The 22,169-nt window shown below is 46.1% G+C and overlaps 7 protein-coding genes across 9 annotated transcripts; 2 read left to right on the top strand and 5 right to left on the bottom strand.

The window, feature by feature from the left end:
• Positions 1-168: 168 nt before the first annotated feature.
• LOC115493503 (histone H4) lies at positions 169-564 on the top strand. The gene has a single exon (XM_041713867.2). It carries the CDS (start codon positions 193-195, stop codon positions 502-504), a length of 312 nt encoding a protein of 103 aa, XP_041569801.2. The 5' UTR covers positions 169-192; the 3' UTR covers positions 505-564.
• Positions 565-635: 71 nt separating this feature from the next.
• Positions 636-1,324, bottom strand: LOC100231116 (histone H2B 7). The gene has a single exon (XM_002192958.7). It carries the CDS (start codon positions 1,168-1,170, stop codon positions 790-792), a length of 381 nt encoding a protein of 126 aa, XP_002192994.1. The 5' UTR covers positions 1,171-1,324; the 3' UTR covers positions 636-789.
• A 241-nt stretch (positions 1,325-1,565) lies between these two features.
• LOC115493338 (histone H4) lies at positions 1,566-1,977 on the bottom strand. The gene has a single exon (XM_030262840.4). It carries the CDS (start codon positions 1,939-1,941, stop codon positions 1,630-1,632), a length of 312 nt encoding a protein of 103 aa, XP_030118700.1. The 5' UTR covers positions 1,942-1,977; the 3' UTR covers positions 1,566-1,629.
• On the top strand, positions 1,936-5,478 carry LOC121469107 (histone H2B 1/2/3/4/6). 2 transcript variants are annotated; one of them, XM_041713511.2, is made up of 3 exons: positions 1,936-2,422; positions 3,756-3,802; positions 4,356-4,692. In XM_041713511.2, the coding sequence occupies exons 1-3, from the start codon at positions 1,999-2,001 to the stop codon at positions 4,365-4,367; spliced, it is 483 nt and encodes a 160-aa protein (XP_041569445.2). In that variant the 5' UTR covers positions 1,936-1,998; the 3' UTR covers positions 4,368-4,692. The 2 variants fall into 2 exon arrangements, with proteins under 2 accessions (XP_041569445.2, XP_072779402.1); XM_072923301.1 differs by having other exon boundaries at positions 2,142-2,422; positions 4,356-5,478.
• A 792-nt stretch (positions 5,479-6,270) lies between these two features.
• Positions 6,271-7,064, bottom strand: LOC100227298 (histone H1). Its single transcript, XM_002192838.7, has one exon. The coding sequence runs from the start codon at positions 6,992-6,994 to the stop codon at positions 6,338-6,340; it is 657 nt and encodes a 218-aa protein (XP_002192874.1). The 5' UTR covers positions 6,995-7,064; the 3' UTR covers positions 6,271-6,337.
• Positions 7,065-8,816: 1,752 nt separating this feature from the next.
• On the bottom strand, positions 8,817-9,557 carry LOC100224417 (histone H2A). Its single transcript, XM_002192776.6, has one exon. It carries the CDS (start codon positions 9,496-9,498, stop codon positions 9,109-9,111), a length of 390 nt encoding a protein of 129 aa, XP_002192812.1. The 5' UTR covers positions 9,499-9,557; the 3' UTR covers positions 8,817-9,108.
• A 1,308-nt stretch (positions 9,558-10,865) lies between these two features.
• Positions 10,866-21,671, bottom strand: WBP11 (WW domain binding protein 11). Of its 2 annotated transcripts, none has more exons than XM_012569085.5 (12): positions 21,520-21,671; positions 20,377-20,495; positions 19,513-19,544; positions 18,798-18,891; positions 18,211-18,407; positions 17,231-17,364; positions 16,326-16,525; positions 15,288-15,482; positions 14,682-14,783; positions 13,478-13,798; positions 12,605-12,787; positions 10,866-11,953 (listed from the first exon to the last, which is right to left on the bottom strand). In XM_012569085.5, the coding sequence occupies exons 2-12, from the start codon at positions 20,438-20,440 to the stop codon at positions 11,520-11,522; spliced, it is 1,956 nt and encodes a 651-aa protein (XP_012424539.4). In that variant the 5' UTR covers positions 20,441-20,495; positions 21,520-21,671; the 3' UTR covers positions 10,866-11,519. The 2 variants fall into 2 exon arrangements, with proteins under 2 accessions (XP_012424539.4, XP_072779401.1); XM_072923300.1 differs by having other exon boundaries at positions 21,496-21,670.
• Positions 21,672-22,169: the final 498 nt, after the last annotated feature.

Here is a 22,169-nt window from a genome sequence, read left to right as displayed (position 1 = left end):
CGGGAAAGCGCCGCGGCCGCGGGAAGCGCGAGCAGAGCCGCGCGGGGAGTGGGGAGGACGGGAGCGGCAGGCGGGGACGGGGAGGGAGACCCCGCCCCTTGCTGCAGTCCCCAACCAGGTCGGCTCCTGAGTAATAAAAGGACGCCGAGGGTGGGTGGCGGTGTGCAGGGAGCTGCTGTCGGGCTTGAGAGCATGTCTGGCCGGGGCAAGGGCGGCAAGGGGCTCGGCAAGGGCGGCGCCAAGCGCCACCGCAAGGTGCTGCGCGACAACATCCAGGGCATCACCAAGCCCGCCATCCGCCGCCTGGCTCGGCGCGGCGGCGTCAAGCGCATCTCGGGGCTCATCTACGAGGAGACGCGCGGCGTGCTCAAGGTCTTCCTGGAGAACGTGATCCGCGACGCCGTCACCTACACGGAGCACGCCAAGAGGAAGACGGTCACGGCCATGGACGTGGTCTACGCCCTTAAGCGCCAGGGTCGCACTCTCTACGGCTTCGGCGGCTAAGCTTAAAATAGTTCAAATTCATACTGTCCGGAACACAAAGGCTCTTTTCAGAGCCACACACAGATTTCACAAACAGAGCTTGTAATTACTGAAGGTAGTAATGAAAAGAAAAAGTCACAAAAGTTGTGTAATAATATTTCGTACCTTGAACTATATTTGTACTTGCATTAGTGTCATAGCCACATGACACAAAACCCAACCCACATCGTATTTGCAATCACAGCTCTTATTAGGAACGCGTGGTGGCTCTTAAAAGAGCCGTTTGGTTTATAACTCCCTATCCTTTTACTTGGAGCTGGTGTACTTGGTGACAGCCTTGGTGCCCTCGGACACGGCGTGCTTGGCCAGCTCGCCGGGCAGCAGCAGGCGCACGGCCGTCTGGATCTCCCGCGAGGTGATGGTGGAGCGCTTGTTGTAGTGCGCCAGGCGCGACGCCTCGCCCGCGATGCGCTCGAAGATGTCATTGACGAAAGAGTTCATGATGCTCATGGCCTTGGACGAGATGCCCGTGTCGGGGTGCACCTGCTTCAGCACCTTGTACACGTAGATGGAGTAGCTTTCTTTCCTTGCCCTCTTGCGCTTCTTGTCCCCTTTCTTCTGCGTCTTGGTCACCGCCTTCTTGGAACCTTTCTTTGGTGCCGGAGCAGATTTCGCCGGCTCAGGCATCTTCAAGGTTTTCTTTCAGGATCTGCACTGTGGCACGGCAACATCGAAAATGGCGCCTGCCCCCCTATTTATAACGGCGTTATGCAAATTAGAGGATTGTAATTGTTCCATTCCTATTGGAGCAAAAAGCACCAACGTAATTTCAGGCACTTCCGTTCTGTAACCGCCAGAACTCAGGCACTGCATTTGCACAATCCTAGTTGCAATTAGGGTCCTATATTTGAGAAAAAAAATCAGCGCGTGATGCAAACTGCACTGGGTGGACATTTACTAGTGCATTTACCGTCACTAATCTAAGCCCTGTAGACACTTGTCATTTAAGAAACGTTAATGTTTCCTAGAAACCTGAGTAACATTGACACACAAAGTAATAATCAACAGCTCTTCTCATGAGATTTGTAGGTGGCTCTGAAAAGAGCCTTTGTGTTCCGGACAGTATGAATTCGAACTATTTTAAGCTTAACCGCCGAAGCCGTAGAGGGTGCGACCCTGGCGCTTGAGGGCGTAGACCACGTCCATGGCCGTGACCGTCTTCCTCTTGGCGTGCTCCGTGTAGGTGACGGCGTCGCGGATCACGTTCTCCAGGAAGACCTTGAGCACGCCGCGCGTCTCCTCGTAGATGAGCCCCGAGATGCGCTTAACGCCGCCGCGCCGAGCCAGGCGGCGGATGGCGGGCTTGGTGATGCCCTGGATGTTGTCGCGCAGCACCTTGCGGTGGCGCTTGGCGCCGCCCTTGCCGAGCCCCTTGCCGCCCTTGCCCCGGCCAGACATGATGCAGCTATTACACTCTAAACGCAATGAACCGAAAGTTCCCCCGCGCCCCTCTATATGGGCGGCGGTCCGACCTGGTTGGGGACTGCAGCAAGGGGCCGGGCCGGGGCGGGCTCTTCGCGCGCCCTTCCCCCCCGGGCCGGGTCTTTGGCGCCATCCCCCCCGCCGGAGCCGCTCCCGGCTCGGCCCGGCCCCGCCCCGGAGGCCAAACCCGGCTCGTCTCGGGAGCGGGTCCCGGCCGGGTCCCCCCGTGCCCGCCGCGCTCGGCCCGGCTGCCCGGCCCCGCCGGCGGGGCTCTCGGTGCCGGTAGGGTGCGGGGCTCCGGCGGCCGCGGGGCTGCAGCAAAGCCCGGCCAATGGCGGCGGCGGGGCCGGCAGAGCCGCGTCCCTCCCGCGCTCCGCCGCCGCCATCGAGCTGCGCCCCAGCAAAGGGCCCGGGCGGGCAGGGGAGAGAGAGTGGGCGCCGCTGTCCCGCTTCTGCGGTAAATTCAACTTTTTCTACCGAGAGCTCTGAAACGGCAGTAATGTGCTACGCTTCTGTTTGTTTGTTTTATTCTCTGTGAGGGTGACACTTCACATTTTCACCATTGGGGAGTTCTTTTGTGTGTCCCCTGTGCTTGACTTAATGATCACATAACTTTATTTTGTTTATCGGACTGATGTGTTAATGAAGGAGCTGATTTATGTCTCTTGCTGCTATACCTATGACAAAAGCCTATGGCACTTCATGTACTTTTAAATAGTGGCATGTGTTTGTCATTTTCATGGTCTCACTCTTTACTGATAGCTATTGAACTATTCCTTTCACTGATGGGTTTTTTTATTTATTTAATATTACTTTTTGAACACAAACCAGTGTTTTTTATTTACTGTTGTTCTACAGCTGCATTCATTTTAATGTGTTCCATCATCTTAACCACCTTTATTAGTTTTCAATGTCCATATCTTTGGGACATATCTTTCCTCCCCTTCTTTATTCTTCTCTTTCACCTTGGTCTTTCTTACTACACTTATTTATTGCTGTTGAAATGTGAAACATATATTTAATGTTTCTCCAGAGAGTTATAGGGTCTTCAGATGATAACAACATTCAACAATTTACAAAACTAGAAAACTTGCAGCTACAGGTGACAAAGTACTGAGCAAATCATACAATTATGCCTAAAATTTCAGTCTCAACAACTAAAATATCTACAATAGCTACCCACAGCCTTGAAACCCAGCTTCTCAAATGTGATTCTAAGGTTCATCATGCACTTTAAAAATTTTCCAAATAATCCCAACCACAAGACAGGTGTTTCTCACCATCTGTAAATTTGTAATTTTCCCTATTGCTATGTGCTGTCTCTTCTTGATGGACAAGTCGTTCTTTAACTTTTCCTGGGACTTCTTGCTCCTTTTCTCTGTATTCCCCATAGAAAATCACACCACACTAAAATAAAGTTATGTTAGAAATTATTCTAAATCTCCAACATGTATGCCAGTTCTGGATGAGAGGCAACAGGGCTGCAGATAGAGGGCAGGTATTAAAAAAGAGCAGCAGGATAACCATTATAGCATTAAGCTGCTCTTTTCAACACTGCTTTACCTCCACAGTTTAGGAGAAAATTACAGCAAAAGCAATTTCAAGCAATCCTTTCTCACTGGGAAGGAAAAATATCTCACCCTTTCCTTGTCTGCTTCCCTTCAGACACTACTATTTTACATACAGGCTGGAGATTTTTGTGGATCTGTGTTTCTTCTCAGCACAGTAAAAAGGAAAAAAGAGCAGAAGCAAGACCAGGTTGCTAAGATCTCTTTTTTCACTTGTTCCAGATAGGTGGGCTGAGCCTATACAAGAAACCTTTCTCCTCCAATACCAGGTAAGTCCAGTCTTTGGATATTCCTTAAGGTTTCCAAAAGGAAATAGCATCAATCATGTTTTCTTCTTGAACAGTGATGTCATATTAACAAGAAAACAGCTTGATTTTCTGGTTCATGATAATTTCAAACTACAGAATAAAATCCACATCAAATTTTTAGGGTTACCATGGTTTTGAATTAGACATATACTTCCAATATTTATTCCTTCTGAGAAGAAATCAAATCATTTCATATTACAAATTAAATCACAGCTTCCATCTCATTGAAGTTGATGAAAAATAAACTACGCTCTATGGGCCAAAAGGATTAGTTCTAAACACAATTAGCAGTCTTTGTATTCCAGACTCCATATCTTTCTCGTTTGCATCTTTTTCCCTTTTACATTTATCTTGTGGCTGTTACAAATGCAGACTATTCTATGAAGCACCCAGGTATGCTCCTTCTCGTAGGGAAAAAAAAAAAAAAAAAGGAAATAGGAGGGGGAAAAAAAGGAGTAGCAGAACCACTAACATTTTTTTTGTCTCTGGTTTTGTTGGTTTTTTTTTTCCTTAGAAATGCCCTTAACTAGGTTTTGCTGCTCCGAACTGGGCGCTCCGCGGTGGCCCCGGGCCGGGAGAGGCCGCGCCGCAGCGGAGCTTCGGCACCGGAGGCTGGGATTGAAAGAGCTCATTGTGATTGGCTGATAGCATTCGGCTCATCGACCAATCCTAGCGTGGTGTTTGAAAAGAACCAATAGCAAAGCACTTCGTTCTGTGTGTGACGTCACTACGCCAGCTGTCCAATAGAAGTGCTGATTTCTGATACCGGAGATTTGCATAAGGACCCTATAAATACGGGAGTAATCGCATTATCCAGCACTCCGCTGTGACTGAGCAGTCAGGCAGCTGCAGCCATGCCCGAGCCGGCCAAGTCCGCCCCCGCGCCCAAGAAGGGCTCCAAGAAGGCGGTGACCAAGACGCAGAAGAAGGGCGACAAGAAGCGCAAGAAGAGCCGCAAGGAGAGCTACTCCATCTACGTGTACAAGGTGCTGAAGCAGGTGCACCCCGACACGGGCATCTCGTCCAAGGCCATGGGCATCATGAACTCCTTCGTCAACGACATCTTCGAGCGCATCGCGGGTGAGGCGTCGCGCCTGGCGCACTACAACAAGCGCTCCACCATCACCTCGCGGGAGATCCAGACGGCCGTGCGCCTGCTGCTGCCCGGCGAGCTGGCCAAGCACGCCGTGTCCGAGGGCACCAAGGCTGTCACCAAGTACACCAGCTCCAAGTAGGGCGTCTCGGACTGTCACTTATAACCCAAAGGCTCTTTTAAGAGCCACCAAATTTTTCAATAAAAGGGCTGAATCAGTGCTATTAGTGGGGAGGTACGTAAATACTTAACATTTGCACGTTAATTGTTAGATGACGTGGTCCTCTAGCAAGACTAAATGAATGTACTACATTTCTTAGATTACCTTATCCGTGTGCGGTATATAAGCTTGGTTGTTAACCTCTAATCCGGTTCCGTCTCAGAAGGGGCTTGAAAGCAGCAACAGCTTTTCCAATTCAAAGTCCCGTGGTAAAGGTGAAATTGTGAAAATTTTCTAAGGGTTAAATGCCTTTTACCAAATTTGCTAGCATTTACTTTCAGTGCACTACAGCAGTAAAATAAAGGTTTCATCTTGGCCGCTTAATTTTGTGGCAGGTTTGTATAGTTAATAAGACAAGATTTTCTCAACGACGGGGTTTCGGGTTTAAAACACCCAATGTCCCAGAGTTATGTAGGAGGTAACTGCCGAAAAAAGGGGGCGATCAGTGATTTACAATGCAAGGTTTATTGGGAGCCGGGGAGAATCGGAGCGTGGAGCCGCAGCCCTTGCTGCCCCGTCGCGCCGCTGCGGCAGCGGAGCTCCGCTGCAGCTGCCGCCGGACAGGGCCGTGGCACGGCTCGCACGATTCCCCGTCCCTGCTCCATTTCTCTCTCCGCTTCCCCCATTCCCCCACCGGCTCGAAGGCCGTGAGACAGGGGAGGGAGGGCCGATCCGCGGCGCAGCGCGTCACCGACCGGCCAGCGCTGGGGCACGGCCGCGGGGGGTGGGGGGGTCACCGCCGCGGAGGGCGGGACCGGCGGGGCGGGGCGAGGCCAATCGCGGCCCAACGCGGCTCTTTCAAACTCCCCCGGGCACCGGAGCAAAGGGCGCTCGCCGCGGCGCGGGGCCGCCGACACCGCCTCCTTTCGCTCGGGGCTGCGCCGGGCAATGAGCAAGGGGCGCGGCGGGCACAGCTCTTATCGCAGGCCTCCCAAATTGCACTAAGGATACGCTTCCCTTTAAAGGCAGCCCCAATCTCCCATGCAGGCGTTACCGATCGCACTTGTACCCAAAATCTGAACTTTATTAACGCCGTGAAAACTCCCTCCGAAATCTGTAAGTGATTTGGATTTGCTGGTGCATGACCATAGTGTTTCAGCTCTTTTTGAGAGTAAGTGGGTGGCTCTTAAAAGAGCCTTTGGGTTTATTAAAATGAGTAGACTCTCAATTACTCTCAGTCACCTTACTTCTTTTTTGGCGCCGCCTTCTTCGCCTTGGCCGCTTTGGGTTTGGCTGCCTTGGGCTTGGCCGCTTTGGGCTTCACCGCCTTTGCCTTTGCCGGGCTCTTCGCTGCCTTCTTGGGGCGGCCGGCCTTTGCGGCTTTCTTGGGGCTCTTGGCCGCTTTTTTGGCCGCTGCAGCCGCCGGCTTTTTCGCCTTCTTGGGGCTCTTCTTCACCGCCGCCGCTTTCTTGGGCTTCTTGGCAGCGCTGGCGGGCTTCTTCGCCGCCGGCTTCTTGGGCTTAGCAGCCGGCTTCTTTTTAGTTGCTTTTTCTTTTGTCTCCCCCGGCTTCTTGTTCAGCTTGAAAGAGCCGGAGGCGCCGGTGCCCTTGGTCTGCACCAGGGTGCCCTTGCTGACGAGGCTCTTGAGCCCCAGCTTGATGCGGCTGTTGTTCTTCTCCACATCGTAGCCGCCGGCGGCCAGCGCCTTCTTGAGCGCGGCGAGGGAGAGCCCCTTGCGCTCCTTGGAGGCGGACACGGCCTTGGTGATCAGCTCGGTGACGCTGGGCCCCGCGGGCTTGCGGGCTTTGGAGCCGCTCGCCGCCTTCTTCGGCTTCTTGGCGGCGGCCTTGGCGCCGGGAGCAGAGACAGCGGGAGCGGCAACAGGGGCGGTCTCCGACATCGTGCCGGCCTTCGTCCACGAACCAGGGGAAGCACTGGGCCTGGAGCAAGTCGGCGGCCTCGTATTTATAGAGCGGAGCCGCGCGGTGATTGGTGCGTTGCAGAGCCCGCCCCGCTGCACGGCAGAAAGGTCCCTTCTCCCCGCTCATTTTGTGTTTCTTAGGAGCCGAAAACGGCTGTTTTTATCAGAATTTCCGCCACCGACCCCCCCCCAGTTCGCAGCGACGTGGAGAAGAAAGACTCTTGTTCCCCATGGCCAAGTTTCCTTTCGGAGAGGCAACGGGTGAGCTAAAAAAGAGGCGATAAACACCGAGTCCTGGACCTGAACAGACCTCGGGAGACAGAAACTTTTGTTTTTCCTTCTAAATAAAATCCGCGATGTGGGGAAATAGATTTCCAAAGCAGTTAATTAATATTCTTTAAAGGGTCTTCTCTTAATCTGAACTGAAAATGAGGGATTTAGATCGGTATTTTAGTCGCAATTTGATTTCAAAGAGGAGTAAGTAACACAGGCTCATCCTGAGCACTGAATATGGATTAGAAATTAGCTCCTTTGTCCAAAATCCTTTACCTCTTTCAAAATAATTAAAAGAAATTAAATTAGTGCATTATGCAGCAAGGCAAGGAGCAGGTTAAAGTCCTGTGAAGGGCTTTTTGTCCCACCAAAGGAGATAACTTTTTACAGCGCAGCAGTTTGTGCTGTGTTGCTCAGTGTACACAATGCAGACATGGTTCCCTTGTCTCCTGCTACAGAAATACTTACTTTCTTAATAAATTAGGTGACATAAAAACTTTCCATTACCAATTTTTGTTAATAATGATAACCAGTACCCTATCATTTCATAACATGTCCGTATTTTTATTTAGATACAGCTGGATTGGCAAAAATCTGAGTCATCATTGTTTAAGGAGACACTGCTGCAGATGATTTTCCCACTACTTGAACATAATAAAACTTGCTCAAGTAATCAGTAAGATTCCTCTTTCACGGCAATTTCCTAAATATTCCATTTTCTTAATGTCCAGTGACTGGTCCCAACATTGGAAGTAATACAAAAAAATGGCATGTCTTGATGTATCTGCTGTAATGAAACAGTTGGCTGCTAAGCAAGAGGAGAGAGTCTTCAGAAGCACTTTTTCAGGACCAAACTTCAATTAAAAATAAATGCACATTGTTTTTCAGAGTACAAAGAATTAAAAGTCGTCTCTGATATGTTTATTTATTAATATTATTAGTAGTATGTTTGTTATTATATTGTTTTGAGAAAGGCCTGTAAACTCCTTTTAACCTCCTGGTATTGTAACTGCTGATGATACTAAAACTCTGGGCAATGTTAGGATTCAAGTAATTTATACTTTCAAAATTATTAAAATATGTTTTTTGACCAATAATAGCAGATTTTCTGTTTCTATTTCGACATATTTTATGGTTTATATTTAGCACTATGTGTAAGATAGAATCAAAACTGGCAACTGTCCTTTTCACCACAGATTGCCTGTGCATTGTGATGAACAATTGTTGTGAAACTCCTTCAGATTTGAGGCAGAAAATGCGCTCAACGTCTGAAAGATTTTTAATAAGAAGTAAAGATTACTAACACAGAATGCCTTTTAATACAAAATAACAAAACCAAGCCACCAAAAAAAAAAAAAAAAAAAAATCCCTCCAACAATACCTGTATGTCTCCAATTATTTTAGAGGGGGCAGGGCTGTTTTTAAAGACATCAGTGAACTACCTGAACTTCACATAGGACAGAGCTGAAAAAGGAGAGGGCACGATGAGGCTGTGTGTTTTGTAGTCTTAACAAGCTTTCTAATCCCCATCAACACAAAGTGACATATTTTATTACATAGTAATTGTTCCAAAGTTTGATTTCAATTTAGAAGCTAAAATACAAAGTGTTTGAGGCCGTTTGTTTCCCGATTTTTTACAAGAGCAAAGATTAAAAGGATTTGGAGTGTTTGAGAGGGGATTATTTGCTTTTTTGAGGGTACGGAGGGGAGTTTTTAGCACGTTTTTTGCTAGGATGTACAGCTCCTTTTATGACGAAGTGGGTGGCTCTGAAAAGAGCCTTTGGGTTACTTTTGAGGTGGGAACGCTCCTCGGCTTTGTTTCACTTGCTCTTTGCTTTGTGGCTGTCGGTCTTCTTGGGCAGCAGCACGGCCTGGATGTTAGGCAGCACGCCGCCCTGCGCGATCGTCACCTTGCCCAGCAGCTTGTTGAGCTCCTCGTCGTTGCGGATGGCGAGCTGCAGGTGGCGGGGGATGATGCGCGTCTTCTTGTTGTCGCGGGCCGCGTTGCCCGCCAGCTCCAGGATCTCGGCCGTCAGGTACTCCAGCACGGCCGCCAGGTACACCGGCGCGCCGGCGCCCACGCGCTCCGCGTAGTTGCCCTTGCGCAGCAGCCGGTGCACGCGGCCCACGGGGAACTGCAGCCCGGCCCGCGACGAGCGCGACTTGGCCTTGGCGCGCGCCTTGCCGCCCTGCTTCCCCCGCCCGGACATGGCTCCCCGCGCCGCCGCTCCGCCGCCGCCCCAACCGACGCGGTCACGTGCCCCTCCGCCCCGCGCGCGGCCGCATTTATAGCTCCGGCGCGCGCCCCGCTGGCTCGCTGATTGGCTGCGACGCGCTCCGGCTCGCTCCGACCAATGGCGCCGCGGATCCAAATCTGGCCAATGGGAGCCGCCGGAGGACTCCACCCGCGGAGCCGCCCCCGCTCCGCAAGCGAGGAGCGCGCCGGGGAAGCGCAACCCGGTCGGGGAGAACACAGCAGCGCTGCTGCCTGCCTGGAACTGGGGAAGCCCCGCTAAATGCCGTCGCTGTCCGTTCAGAAATAATCCTGTATTTTAACCCTCACAACCGCTGCTACTGTGCTATTTTAAAAATTTTTTATTGTTATGATAAAAGAGAAGCGCTATTTTCAGAAGTAGCATTTACACCCCAGCACTACTCATAGGTGTAGAAACGAGGCAGGAAGACTCAATACAAGACGTTTCTCTGATTGTAGAGACTAATTACTTCAGTAATGCTGCAATCACTAATACTGGTGTTTTCAAGCTGAATTATCTGTCTCCAGGCTGAATCTTCTCAACTTTGGTAAGCATAACTGATGTAATCAGATAACTTCCACAACAGAAGTTGCCTAATAAAGAAGTTCATGTTTCGGGAATTGCGTAGTTACATCACACAATATGCATGAGATAGGTGGAGAATATGCATTAGGTGGGCGGGCTTATGTACATTTTACATGTTCTCGGTATACAGAATAGCTGTGCAAGCATTTCTGATTGCGTCCAGAATTTGTGAAAACAGATTCAAAGGATTCAAGTCTAAGTTTGGTTAGCTAATAACTTTGTCTCCTTAAAGCAGATTTAACCTCAAAATATGGTGCGTTCAGCTAAGCCTGAAACTTACAGCCAACTAAATGTATTATCTGAGGTACGTGCTAGTCTGGTATCCTAATATTATTAGCCACAACTAAAATTATCTGGCAATCTTTTAACATTAAAATTGCTTACTAATTTTTACTTAAGACAGCCTGTCCATGATGCACCCAGTAGTTATCTGAGGCTTGATATGAAGCAAATCTCCCAAAGTATATAAAATAAATTGGTTTGTAATTATTACTAGTATTTCAGGACTTAAGTTTTTACTAGCTACCAATAAAGGTTAAAAGAGATGTTTAGGAACTTAAAAACAAAACTATAACAGAAGCTTCGTGGGGAAAAGTAAGTATATACTATTTATAATGTGATTATTACTTTTCTTTTCTGAGGTTCTGAATGCCTCTATCATCTTCCAAGGCAAGCGAAGAACCCTCCCCCCTCTCCACCTGCCTGCTAGTTTTTCACAAATCACACAGAAAGCGGTATTTTGATACACTGAACATTTATTGTCTTTCACAAGACAAAATGAAATTTCCCCAGCCAATAAAAATCCACCAAGATGACCATAAAGGGAAGAGGATGCAAAATTCCAGTGTACAGTATACGCAACAAATTACCTGACTACCCTGGAAGAAAGATGATTGATCAACCTCACTGCAACTAAAAACATGATTATAAAATATTTACAGGAAAAAAAACAGTACAGAAAATAAAAACTGGACAACCATTTGTGTATGAAATGCTGCTAACACTTTTCTGGCTTCTTAAAAACCTGTTCCACTACCCTCACCAGAGCACTCAGGGTGTGTAAGGATTTTGGCAGGGAATAGTCACCCCCATCCCCAGAATATCATTATCTCCCTCTAAAGAAGGGGGAGGACTTGAGGGGAGCAGCATCGCCTTCTTTACTGCAATTTCCTTTCACCAAGTGGATGCGGTGGCTCTGAAAGGAGGTCCCCAGGCACACCTCAGCTGCAGCGGTCTCTATTCACAGCACACTGGCAAGTTAACCTGTGGGTAGGGAACTATTTCCAGTCATGCCTTTTTGTTGCTTGCAGGAGGACTTTCCCTTCTTCTCCCTCCACAGTGATCTGATCCGTGTTCAGAGGGGCAGGAGAGCTGACCAGGACTACGACAGGTCACAGGAGACCTTCCATTTCTTTCATGAAGGCTTCATACACATCATCCTTTGTCTGTACAGAGATAGGGGCAGATGACCCAGCCTTAGGGGCAGCTTTGGTTAACGGGAGGGCAGGCTCATCCTCTTGTTTTCTCTGGGAGGCAGCAGAAGCCCCCTTGTTCTCGCGGCGCACTCGCAAGGCAGTGGGCACGAAGCGCGTGATCTCCGCCTTGGGGTTGGTGATCTGCGGCTTGGCACTGATGGTGGCCGTGGCTTTCTTCTCGATGGTGGCCGCGCTGGTGTCATCCGCCTTGGGCCGTTGAATCAAGCTGGGGGGGGCACTCAGTACCCCAGGATTTGGAATGGGAGCTGGTGGAAAGAGCCCAGGTGGGGCAGGTCCTAAGGGAGGCACCAGAGGTGGCCGTAACATGCCTGGGCGAGGAGGAGGGATACCTGCAAGAAGAAAAGAAAGCGTGAGCTGTTTCCACATCTGGGAACTTGAAAATATTTGAGGAAAAAAGTGCACAGGCTCAGAATGCCAAGAAGAAAAAAAGCAAAAGGAAACAACCCCCAACAAGATGAAGTAGCACTGGCTTCTAGGAAAAAAAAAATTTGCAAATCTGCACTAAATGCCAGGTTGAAAATGCTGCTTTTTAGAGTCTGAAAGTCACAGGAGCTTGTTTATTGCTTCCTTTTAAATTTACAGTCATAATCTGAGAATAAAGTTCGTTGACAATCCACCCCACTGGAATTTCAGAGTCATCAGAAATGTCTGACCCAGGCACAAAAAATAAATATTCAGATCTCCAACTAATTTAGCGGAGCACCATTACAGCACCCAGAGGCTCTTCAGAAAGAGTGCAGCAGAGTAAAAGTTTAAACTCTGGAATTACCTTTTTGAGGACAGATTTCTTGCTACCAAACTATGCACAGCACTTACTTGTTATTGCACAGAATAATGTAATCACACATAGCACAATGCAGCCACATTGGAACAAAGGCAAACTGGCAGCCAATTATACCTCACTGGCTTGATCACCACAGCCAAGACTGCAAAAAGAAAGCAAGAAGGCACTTGGCACTGAAACAAACAGAACCCCTTACCTGGTGGGGCAGGAGGGGGCAGACGAGGAGGAGGACCACGTGGAGGAGGACCTGGGGGCAGACCAGGTGGGGGGCCTGGAGGAGGACCAGGCGGTCGCCCTGGGGGAGGACCAGGTGGCAGCAGTCGAGGCAAAGGCCCACGCAACCCTGGTAACCCGGGAGGTCTGAGGAACGGAGGAGCTCCTGAAAGCATTCATGTAACAAACAAGAAATTTAATTCAGAATTAAAAACATATCCCAGCAACTATCTCATCAGCTAAGGATAAATTCTTCAACATATGAATGAAAGCTGTATTACCTAGCTGCCAGATTAAATAGAATTTCTAAAAATCTCAAGTAGAGGCAGCAGTTACACTTAAAGCATCTTTATGAAAGTAAAGAGTATCATGGAAAAAGGGTTCCTCCCCATATAATTAATAAGGTTGTGTATATATATATATATATATATATATATATAATTAATTATATATATATATATATAAAATTATATATATATTTAAGTTCTAACTGATAACAGCTTCTGACCTGAGTTTGCCAGATTTTAAACAGCTAAAAACCTTTTTCTGTGGCATTCGATTTTTTTCTTCTGGCCTAAAAATAAGTACCTTTGCTCTCTTACTCCACTTCGTACACTGGCTCTGCTGCTGTCTGCCTGTGTTGGCTCTAACAAAGACAACCATCAGAAAGGCTACAGCTACAGGTAGATGCCCCAAAAGCAAGGTACAGCAAGGATGACGCAGACTGATGAGACAGGTCTCAGTAAGTGCGTACATATACTCCACCTGCAACACATTCTGCAGCTTCCAAACTCCCAAATTGATACCACTGCCTGAGAGCCTGCACCCCTTAAAGCAGAGTAACTCAAGTACTCACCTGGTGGAGGGCCAGGAGGAAGGCCGGTGGGTGGGCCTGGGGGCCTCAGTGGAGGGGCTGGAGGTGGTCCCAGCGGAGGAGGCCCAGGCATGGGAGGTGCCTGTATCTGAGCTGGTGGCACAGCCTGTGCACCCTGCTGCTGCTGCTGCGCCTGGGAAGTCGCAGTAGATGACCCGGTCTCTGCCAGTGTCTCCTCACTGAGCTGCTGCTGCTGCTGCTGCTGTTGTTGTGATGTCTCTTCAGACTCTGAGTCCTCTTCCTCCTCCTCCTCTTCTTCTGAATATTCCTCTACTTCTCTCCCTTCTTCTGGAATTTCCTGACCTGGATATGGAGATGATACACTTATAAAATCTGTCTACGCATAACATCTTTGTGAACATCAGAGAAAACTGAGTACACAGAATAAAATAAAATAAAGCAACAGAAAGATAAACCTTACTTCAAAGGGAAGAAATTTGACCACTTTTTACTGTTAAACAGAAAATGAAAACAAATAAAAATAATAATAGAAATATCATTGCTGTTCTAGAGAGAGCTCTGATAACAAGAATTGTGTGTTCCTCTGGGACCTGAAACTTGTACACCAACCCAAACTGCTGCTATTTAATCTCTGCCTTGTGGGAAGGTGAGGCAACAGGGGGTTGGGGACACAATGCCACAATAAACAAAATCCCAAAAATGTCCAAGAAACTCCTGCACATTTGAAAGATACTGGAGTTTCTTTTTAAAGCAAACAAAGTTTGTTTTATTGGTTAACTTATCTCAGCAGAAGGGCACTTTTAGGGAGTACAAATCATTACACATGACATGCTGAGCACATAGACAATGCTACCCTTTCTCTTTCACCAAGAGATTCGTATTTCAATTGAACAACTGTTTAAAAGTTAAGCAAGAAAAGGTTTAGAAGAAAAAAACAGTAAATTGCTACTCTTAACTTCAACTCTGCTATGCAAAACACACAAATTACTTAAAAATAAATTAGAAAAAACATACAAAACCAAAAAACACCAAACGAAAGAAAAAAGAGCAAAAACCGAACTATAACTCAAATACCTAATGAGAACTGATACTCTCAGCAGAGCCTACATTATGACAGTAAAACATTTTCTCTATAAAATAAAACTTGTGCAAAGTAAGCTGCCCACAGAAACCTTAACTGGAAGCCTAAAGGCATCTCACCACTTATTATATCCACCTTACTCACCTGCCATTCGTAACATCATGGCCTGGAGTGGAGTCAGTTCTTTCATGTTCTTTTTCTTTTTCCGTGACTTCCCAGGCATGTCTGCAAACCGGACACTGTGACCTGGGGAAAGCAGCGTGCGGATAAGGGTGACATGAGGTGGGAAGAAAATAAGAAAAATCAGACAGTTATGTCAATACCTGGTATGGATAGCATATCAGTCTAACATAATGATGCTCCTTACATAAGAGCTAGCACTGGTGTTGCTGATTGTATGAAGTTTAACTAACCTAGTATTCTCTACTAATTGATCACCCCCAAGCAAGTATGCATATTTTACATCAAGGCTTAATTTTGTAGGGTATCTTACCAATGCAATGATTCAGGAGAAAAATGGCTTGTGAGCTATAACCTAACACAACTAAGAAAGCAGGTTTATCTGAAAGTTGCTCCACTTCTAGAAAGCTTCCTTCTGACCCATTTATTAATAAAAATTCTTTAGCTGTAATTTAGGTGAGTCAGAACATTGTTAGTTGACTAAATAAATTACACACAGACCCTCAACTCTATTAAGTAGTGTTTTTCTTTTGAAAAATCAACCCCCAGTGTCTCATTTCCCCTTCTCACCTGATTTCTTTTCTTCACCACCTTCCCTCTCCTTGTCATTATCACGATGCAGGAAGTCCTCTCCTTCACTGTCTGCATCTGACCTATCGCTGTCACTGTCATCACTGCTCTCATCGTGCTTATCTTGATCCATATCCTCAGGGTAACCTTCATCTTCACTAGTGCTGGACATGTCGTCATCGTGGCCTCGCTGTCCTGCAGAAAGCAAAGTAATAGGAAATGTATGAACTCCAAATATAAAATATTCTATCACACCAGTGTATGTTTATAGTCACAACATTCCCCTTAGCAAAAGCTTGGACAAACTGTCATCCCTTTACTTTTTAGCACATATTTTTAAAGAATATTTTGGAAAATCTCTAAGATTTCATATTAACCAGCTTATTAATTTGCACAGCAAAAAAGTGAAGGCAACTGCTACTGCAACTGATTCATCAACTTTTATTCAGCAATTGCCCACCTTTGAAATATTTTGATGTCTTCTGGCATGAAAAAAAAGCTAATTCATCTACTCACAAAAGTTTCTAGGGATGATACTGTATGAAAAAGAGGACCTATGTTTTCCTAGCAAATGCACACTGAGGGCTGGTTGTGGGTTTTGTTGTAGGTTGTGGGTTGTGTTTGTTTTTATGGGTTTTTTTCTCGGTTTGGGGGTGTTTATTTGACGAGTTTTTTAAATAGACAAATTCTCTGAGAGTGACTGGGTTTTTTTAAGGGGTAATATGAACAACGTTTCAGCACTGTTAAGGGTTCATCAAAAAAAAATCTAACATGTGAAACCTAAAAAAAAAAAAGTACCTGAGACACATAATTAAAAGTTTCAACATTTAAAAAATACAGCTGGTCGCAAAATTGCAGATATGAATATATCTGAATTACCTCAGAGGAACAATCACTTAGTAAGAATCTTTCAAACAGTGCTAACTTTCATATTGCCCTGAGAACACTTTGTATAGGGCACACTGTATTTACAGCAGTATCATCTATAGCAGAACAGAGGTCAAGGAAAACTTCAGAGAGGAATAGGGAAGTCCTTACCTGCTTCAGAACCATAAGAAATCTCCTCCTCTCGCCTTCGAGGAGCCACGTCCAAGGAGAATCCCACCTTACGGCCATACATCTGTAGGACCTGAGGAGGGGGTGGCCCAGGTGGGGGTCCAGGGGGCTTCCTGCCTGGAGGTAAACGTGGAACACCAAGCCCCGGAGGAGGAAGCACAGAAATAGACCGAACTGGTGGGCTGGCAATAAGAAATGAGAAATGTAGGAACACAAAGCAAACATGCCTTTAGTAGAATTATTTAGTCTTCTCTCACTACTGCTTGTGCAGACTTCTAAAAAGAAACATGAACATTTAAAAAGCACAGATTTGACACAAGGAGTTTACAACCTCATACAAAGACACGACTGCAGAAGATCAGACAAAATCTCCTCCGAAAGCAACTGAAGACAATACTGAAAAAAAAATATCAGCTATTGAATCGTACCACAGAAGGAGAATGAAATAATTAGAGTTGGTGAAAACAAGAGGCTGTTCAGAAAGAAACAGAAAAAACTAACACTAGAAAGAAAAAAAAAAACCAAAACCAAGCAAACTAGGAGTTTATATGAACTATCCATATACACTGAATATGCCAGCAAGACAAAAGAACACACATATGGCAATTTAAGGGGCATTTATGTTCAAAACAGTAGGGCTCTAAGTTTTCCTGATATCAAAAAGACGAAAACTAGAAGGCATAATGTATTACTCAAATAAATTTAAACAAAAAGCTGTGATAGTGGGGAAAGATAAAAAGGGCTTTGGTTAATAGAAGGCACAATTCACTTGCACAGAATTCCTGACTTCTACAAGTCGGTATTACCTCTGCTTTTACCCCTAGCTCCTCCCCAGTAATATGAGGGCTTCTTTTTTACTTCTCCCCTAAGTCTCTTTTTCCACTTACCCGTAGGCTGATGTCTTCTTGAGGATAGAAGGTGGCTGAGCCCCTGGAAGGGGAATGTCCTGTATGAGGATGTTGGAGGGAGCATGAGGCATATCTGGTAAGGGGATACTCTCCACTTCAACATGCTGAGCATTCTGGAAGGGAGGGGGAGAAAAAAAGAAAAAGAGAATGGGTTACTTCCACAGAAGCTGCTACACAAACTCATTAGTCTTTAAAGTATAGAACATATGGAACCTGGCACCACTTGTCAAATATGTCTGTTCTTAGGGTGTGTTATCTTGCAACAGTCCATGAAAGAAATTTGAGAAAGTGTTAACAGTAAAAGCTCTCAATGCAAACCAAAGCACTTGCAATGCACCCATGAAAAGCTTTAGTATTTCAGTCAAAACTCAGTCACAAGTTTCCACCTTCTTTTAGACCTTCAGTCTACAAAATGAAGAGACTACAGACAAGTATGGCTGTGCTTTTGTGTTTTTTAAGTATTCAAGTCACAGACTGCTGCATGTTCCAAGAGAAAGGGAAAAAAAAGGTCATACAGATCCTTGTACTTGCACAACACTATGTTCTCCAGCACAGTAGGGAGGAATATTAGAGAAAGATCTTTAAAGGAATGCCAAAGGACTCTCACTATTTCCAGCAAGATATCTAGCAGAAATTCATAGAAATATTAATTGCATACTCACAGGCTCACTCTCATTTCAATACAGAAAATGAAAGGCCGATATTGTTGATTTGCAACACAAATTTCCCTTTCCTCCTTTCATTTTGAATGAGATCAGCGTATCAGAGACAATGACCTGACAACCACCACACTGTCCTCACTGAAATGCTCTAATTTGAGGTACTATGCAAACTAATATTTCATATGAGCCACATGAAGCTGAACTCATATAAATCTCCCTTCCTCTGTAACAGTCACACCTAATGAGCAAACACAATACACTACCACAGTTACAAGACTGAAATACAGTAAGCATTACCTTGACAGCATCAAAATACTGGCTGAGCTGTGCTCTCTTCTGCTCATACTCCACTTCCAGCTTGCGCAGTTCTTTGTAGATGTCGGGATTTTCCTTCTCGTAGAGCCGCAAGATGCGTTCAAAAGTCTCACGGAGCTTTTTGCGTTTATCCTTCAGCACTTTTTCATTAAGTTGTGGCTGCTGCACTGGGTTAAACTCTGATCCAAGACAGCAAAAAAAAAGAAAAAAATTTGCAAATTACTCTACTGCACAACTGTGATAAATTAAACTATTTCAAAACAAGTTCCAATCCCTGTTTTCAGGATGTCTTCAGCCTTATGACAATCCCCTCCTTGAATTCTACATTAGCAGCACTCACACACACTACTCATTTTTCTGATCATTCATCTTCATGGAAAAAAATACTCTTTGATAGCACCACAACACCTCAAATCATAATCAATCCCCAGATATTCACAGAATCCCCACTTCTATCAGGAAAGGCAAAAAGATTGCTCTATTTCAGTCTCCCCCATTAGCAGTTAAAACTACACTGTGCATCTACATAAACAACTCCTTAAGTCCAACACCTGGTACCTCTCACTCACCCATCTCATCCAACTTTTCCATGTCCCGGATAATCTGCTTTGGATCTTTCATCTTCAGTACAGCTGCTCGGACCATCATCCGTTGCTTTTTGTTCTAAGACCAGAGATCAAGCAGACAGAAAAGTTTCACAGTAGAAAGACACAAAACATCTGTTACCCCTTTCTCAGTATTTTCAGTCTGAAGAAAAAAAAAATCACGCCTCTGAATGCCCTGAAAACCTTCACCATGGCACAAATCAGCAGCAAATGCAGTTAAAACTTCTGGTAATTTTAATTCCACTATCTTGGTAATTGCAAATGCTGCTATCATTTCTTCACTCCAACTAAGACACATGCAATCAACACAATAACCAACTGACAAAATACATTAGAACACACTAAGAAGTGTGTGACTCTTGGATGCTTTATTTCTTTGGATTTTTTTTATTTGGTATGTTGCTTGCTTCTTTGCTTTCTTGTTTTGGGGTTTTTTTAATTATTAAGTACTTCCAGCAATGTTTCAAAAATAATTACAAGTTAAAGAACAGCTGGGAATATGTTTATTCCAAACAAGACTTCTATGTTTTTTTGAACTACGTGTTTGGATAGTATTTCCAAAGTCAGTCTTAGGATATCAACCAAAATATCCACAGTCTATTCATGGCCCTTTACAATCACAAAGACGATACGTAGTATAGGAAAAGCCAACTACATGTTTCCTAATCTCTTTATTTACCTTCTTTAGTTCCCTTTTCCGAGCTTCCTTCCCTAGAGGAGAAAAGAAAAAGAAAATAACAACTTGAAAGACAAAATCAAATTAATGAAGAACCTTCCTTCATCAAGACTAGGGCTGCTTCTCAACAGCTCACTCATTTTACAAAGACTTACTGCAATTCAGCTTCCCAGTGAAAAAGAAATATAGCATGAAATGAATTTCTGTTTTTCATCTTTTATACAGAAAAAAAAAAAAAAAAAAAGAGATACTGCAGTCTTCATGTCTCCAGAAGCAAGGCTTTTTCCATACCAAAAAGAACAATAGGCAACTGAAGTCATAGCGATAGTTGCAATCATGAAAAGATTGCTGCACAGAAGCTGAAACAGAGTCATTAGACAATACACTTTAAAAATATGTAGGCTTTGAGAATGCCTCTGAAATAAAGCATATCCATTGTGGGAGTCCAGATTTTCTTTATTCACTGAACATTGATAACACCTGGCATGTTAATTACCAAAAGTAGAAAAAAACCCAGTAAGACAACTCCCCCATCTAACCAGAGCACCTGCAAAATTTGACATGTTACTCAAATTCCTGTCTGGGACAAATTAACTCTGTCCCAGGAAACAGCCTGCAGTTTACCCAACAGCCAAGTACAAAGGCCTTCCAACACTGATAACCAGTGGAAAACCAAGAGGCAAATACTTAAGAGAAGCAAGAGCCTGAAAGCAAGCAGCCTTCACAGATAAAACTGAGATAATATTTTTCAAGTTAGAGAAACTCAGTTCTGATCCACAAGTGAGGATTCTCTCCTCAGAGAAAGCTTTTTATCTGCTCCTCTAGGCACTCCCCATTCCCACCTGCTTAGCTTTTATGTATACTTACGGGCCTGATCCGTGGGATTCATAAACTTCCCACTCTTGGTGGATGATGTAGATCTCCGCCCCATTTTGATCTTTTTTTCTTCTGCCTCAAAAAATGAAACTTAAAAAAGAGAGAGGGACCTGGAAAAGATAACATGGTTTCAGGTCTTACACACTGGCAGCTTGAGGATGCTTGTTTGCCTTCTTTCTATCAGCAAGTTACTCCCACTAGTAAGAGTAAAGAGCCCAAATACCTTTCAGGTCGTCAAACATGACTATGAGCTCAGCACCCATATCAAAACTGCCCTACTGCAATAAGTACTACTATTTAACTAAGTACCTACTTACTACTACTTTAGTAGGTTATAATTTTAAACTAATTGATGAGTTTGTCATTATTCACATTACAATTCAAACCAATAAGCATTGTGTTTAGACTGTGGAGGGGTGCAGGCCAGGGAGAAACAAACATTCTATTTTTCTAAGAGCGTATCAGAGTTTAGCTTCTCATTCATTCTTGTAAGCACTCTCCAGTTTTCACCTTTCTCTGTTTCAAATGTTTCCCCATAGATCTCCTTCCTTCATCAGACTCCTAACTGCCCCTGATATCTCTCCCCAGCATCCACTGTATCAGCAAGTGGAGGATTATTCTGCAAAAAATTATTTCCAGTCTTTAGATATTTCTACAGCTTACAGATGACTACATAAGTGTCCAAACTACAGCCAGGGATGTTTCTTCTCTCCCTCCCCCTCCAAACCTACCTCCCTGCAAAAAGACTGGGTTGGGTTTGGTTTTTTCTTTTGCAAGCCACTATCGCTTCCTTAGGTGGGAAGCTCACCAAACACAGGTAGGAGTTACATTTACACCCCGTATTTCCCAGCTTTCTAATATTTAAAGGCTAAAGGGAAAGAGAACAAACTTCCGAAACCTCCATTTCACATCTTCTAAGGACCCAGACTAAAGAATTTCAACGTAACAAGTTAAAGGCCGAAGGTGAAAAAAAAAATATACTCAAGCACTAAATTAATTATTCTTCTGGCCACAGAGGAACGGGGCAGAACCCCCCCCTCCTACTCCCGCCCGATGATAGGAGGAAGAAAACGAGTTAGCGCGAACTCCTCACCTCCCTTCTCCTCGCACCCAGCACCGCCGAGCCCCTCTCACCGCTGGGCCCGGCCGGGCCCGGCTCCGGCTGCCGCGGCCTCGCTCAGCCCCGCGCCCGCCGCCGCGGCCCCGCCGCCATCTTGCAGCGGCACCGAGTGGCGGCGCGGAGCCGCGCGCCGGAAGCGGCGGCCGCAGCTCGATGGTTCCGCCGCCCCTCGCTCCCTGCGGAGGCTCCGACTCTATGGTTGGGCCTGGAGAGGGGCGGGAAGGCGGAGCGGAAGCGGGAACGGGCCGGGACAGGGACAGGGTAGGGATATGGACGGAGACAGCGATAGCGATCGAGATAGGGACCATCGCCCAGCCGGCCCCGGCGGGCTCTGGGAGCGGGTGGGCGCACGCGGTGTGGGAGGCGTGCGCTGGAAATAGGGCTGCGAACGCGGCCAGAGCGGCTTCTGCTCCCCGCGGCCTCCAGGAGAGATCCCTCAAAGTGCCCTGAAAGAAGGCAGGGCCGAGGCACGCGTGGGAAGCCTCTGTCCATGGGGAATAAGTGCACAGCGCTGCGGGAGCAGGGGCTGCCCTCAGCCTGAGGCCTGTCCCGTGGTTTGTTGTAGTCTTGGCCTCGCGGCAGCGCTGCTCCCCTGTCAGCGGGGCTGGGATCCCTCTGTACAAGAACAGGTCATTTGGTGCTGTCGGGCACCAGAGAATCTACT

This window comes from Taeniopygia guttata, chromosome 1A (assembly GCF_048771995.1).
Source record: "Taeniopygia guttata chromosome 1A, bTaeGut7.mat, whole genome shotgun sequence".
In the NCBI taxonomy this organism is placed as follows: Eukaryota; Metazoa; Chordata; class Aves; order Passeriformes; family Estrildidae; genus Taeniopygia; species Taeniopygia guttata.
The sequence above is the reverse complement of the archived record's forward strand: the minus strand, read 5'-3'. Positions and strand labels throughout refer to the sequence as shown.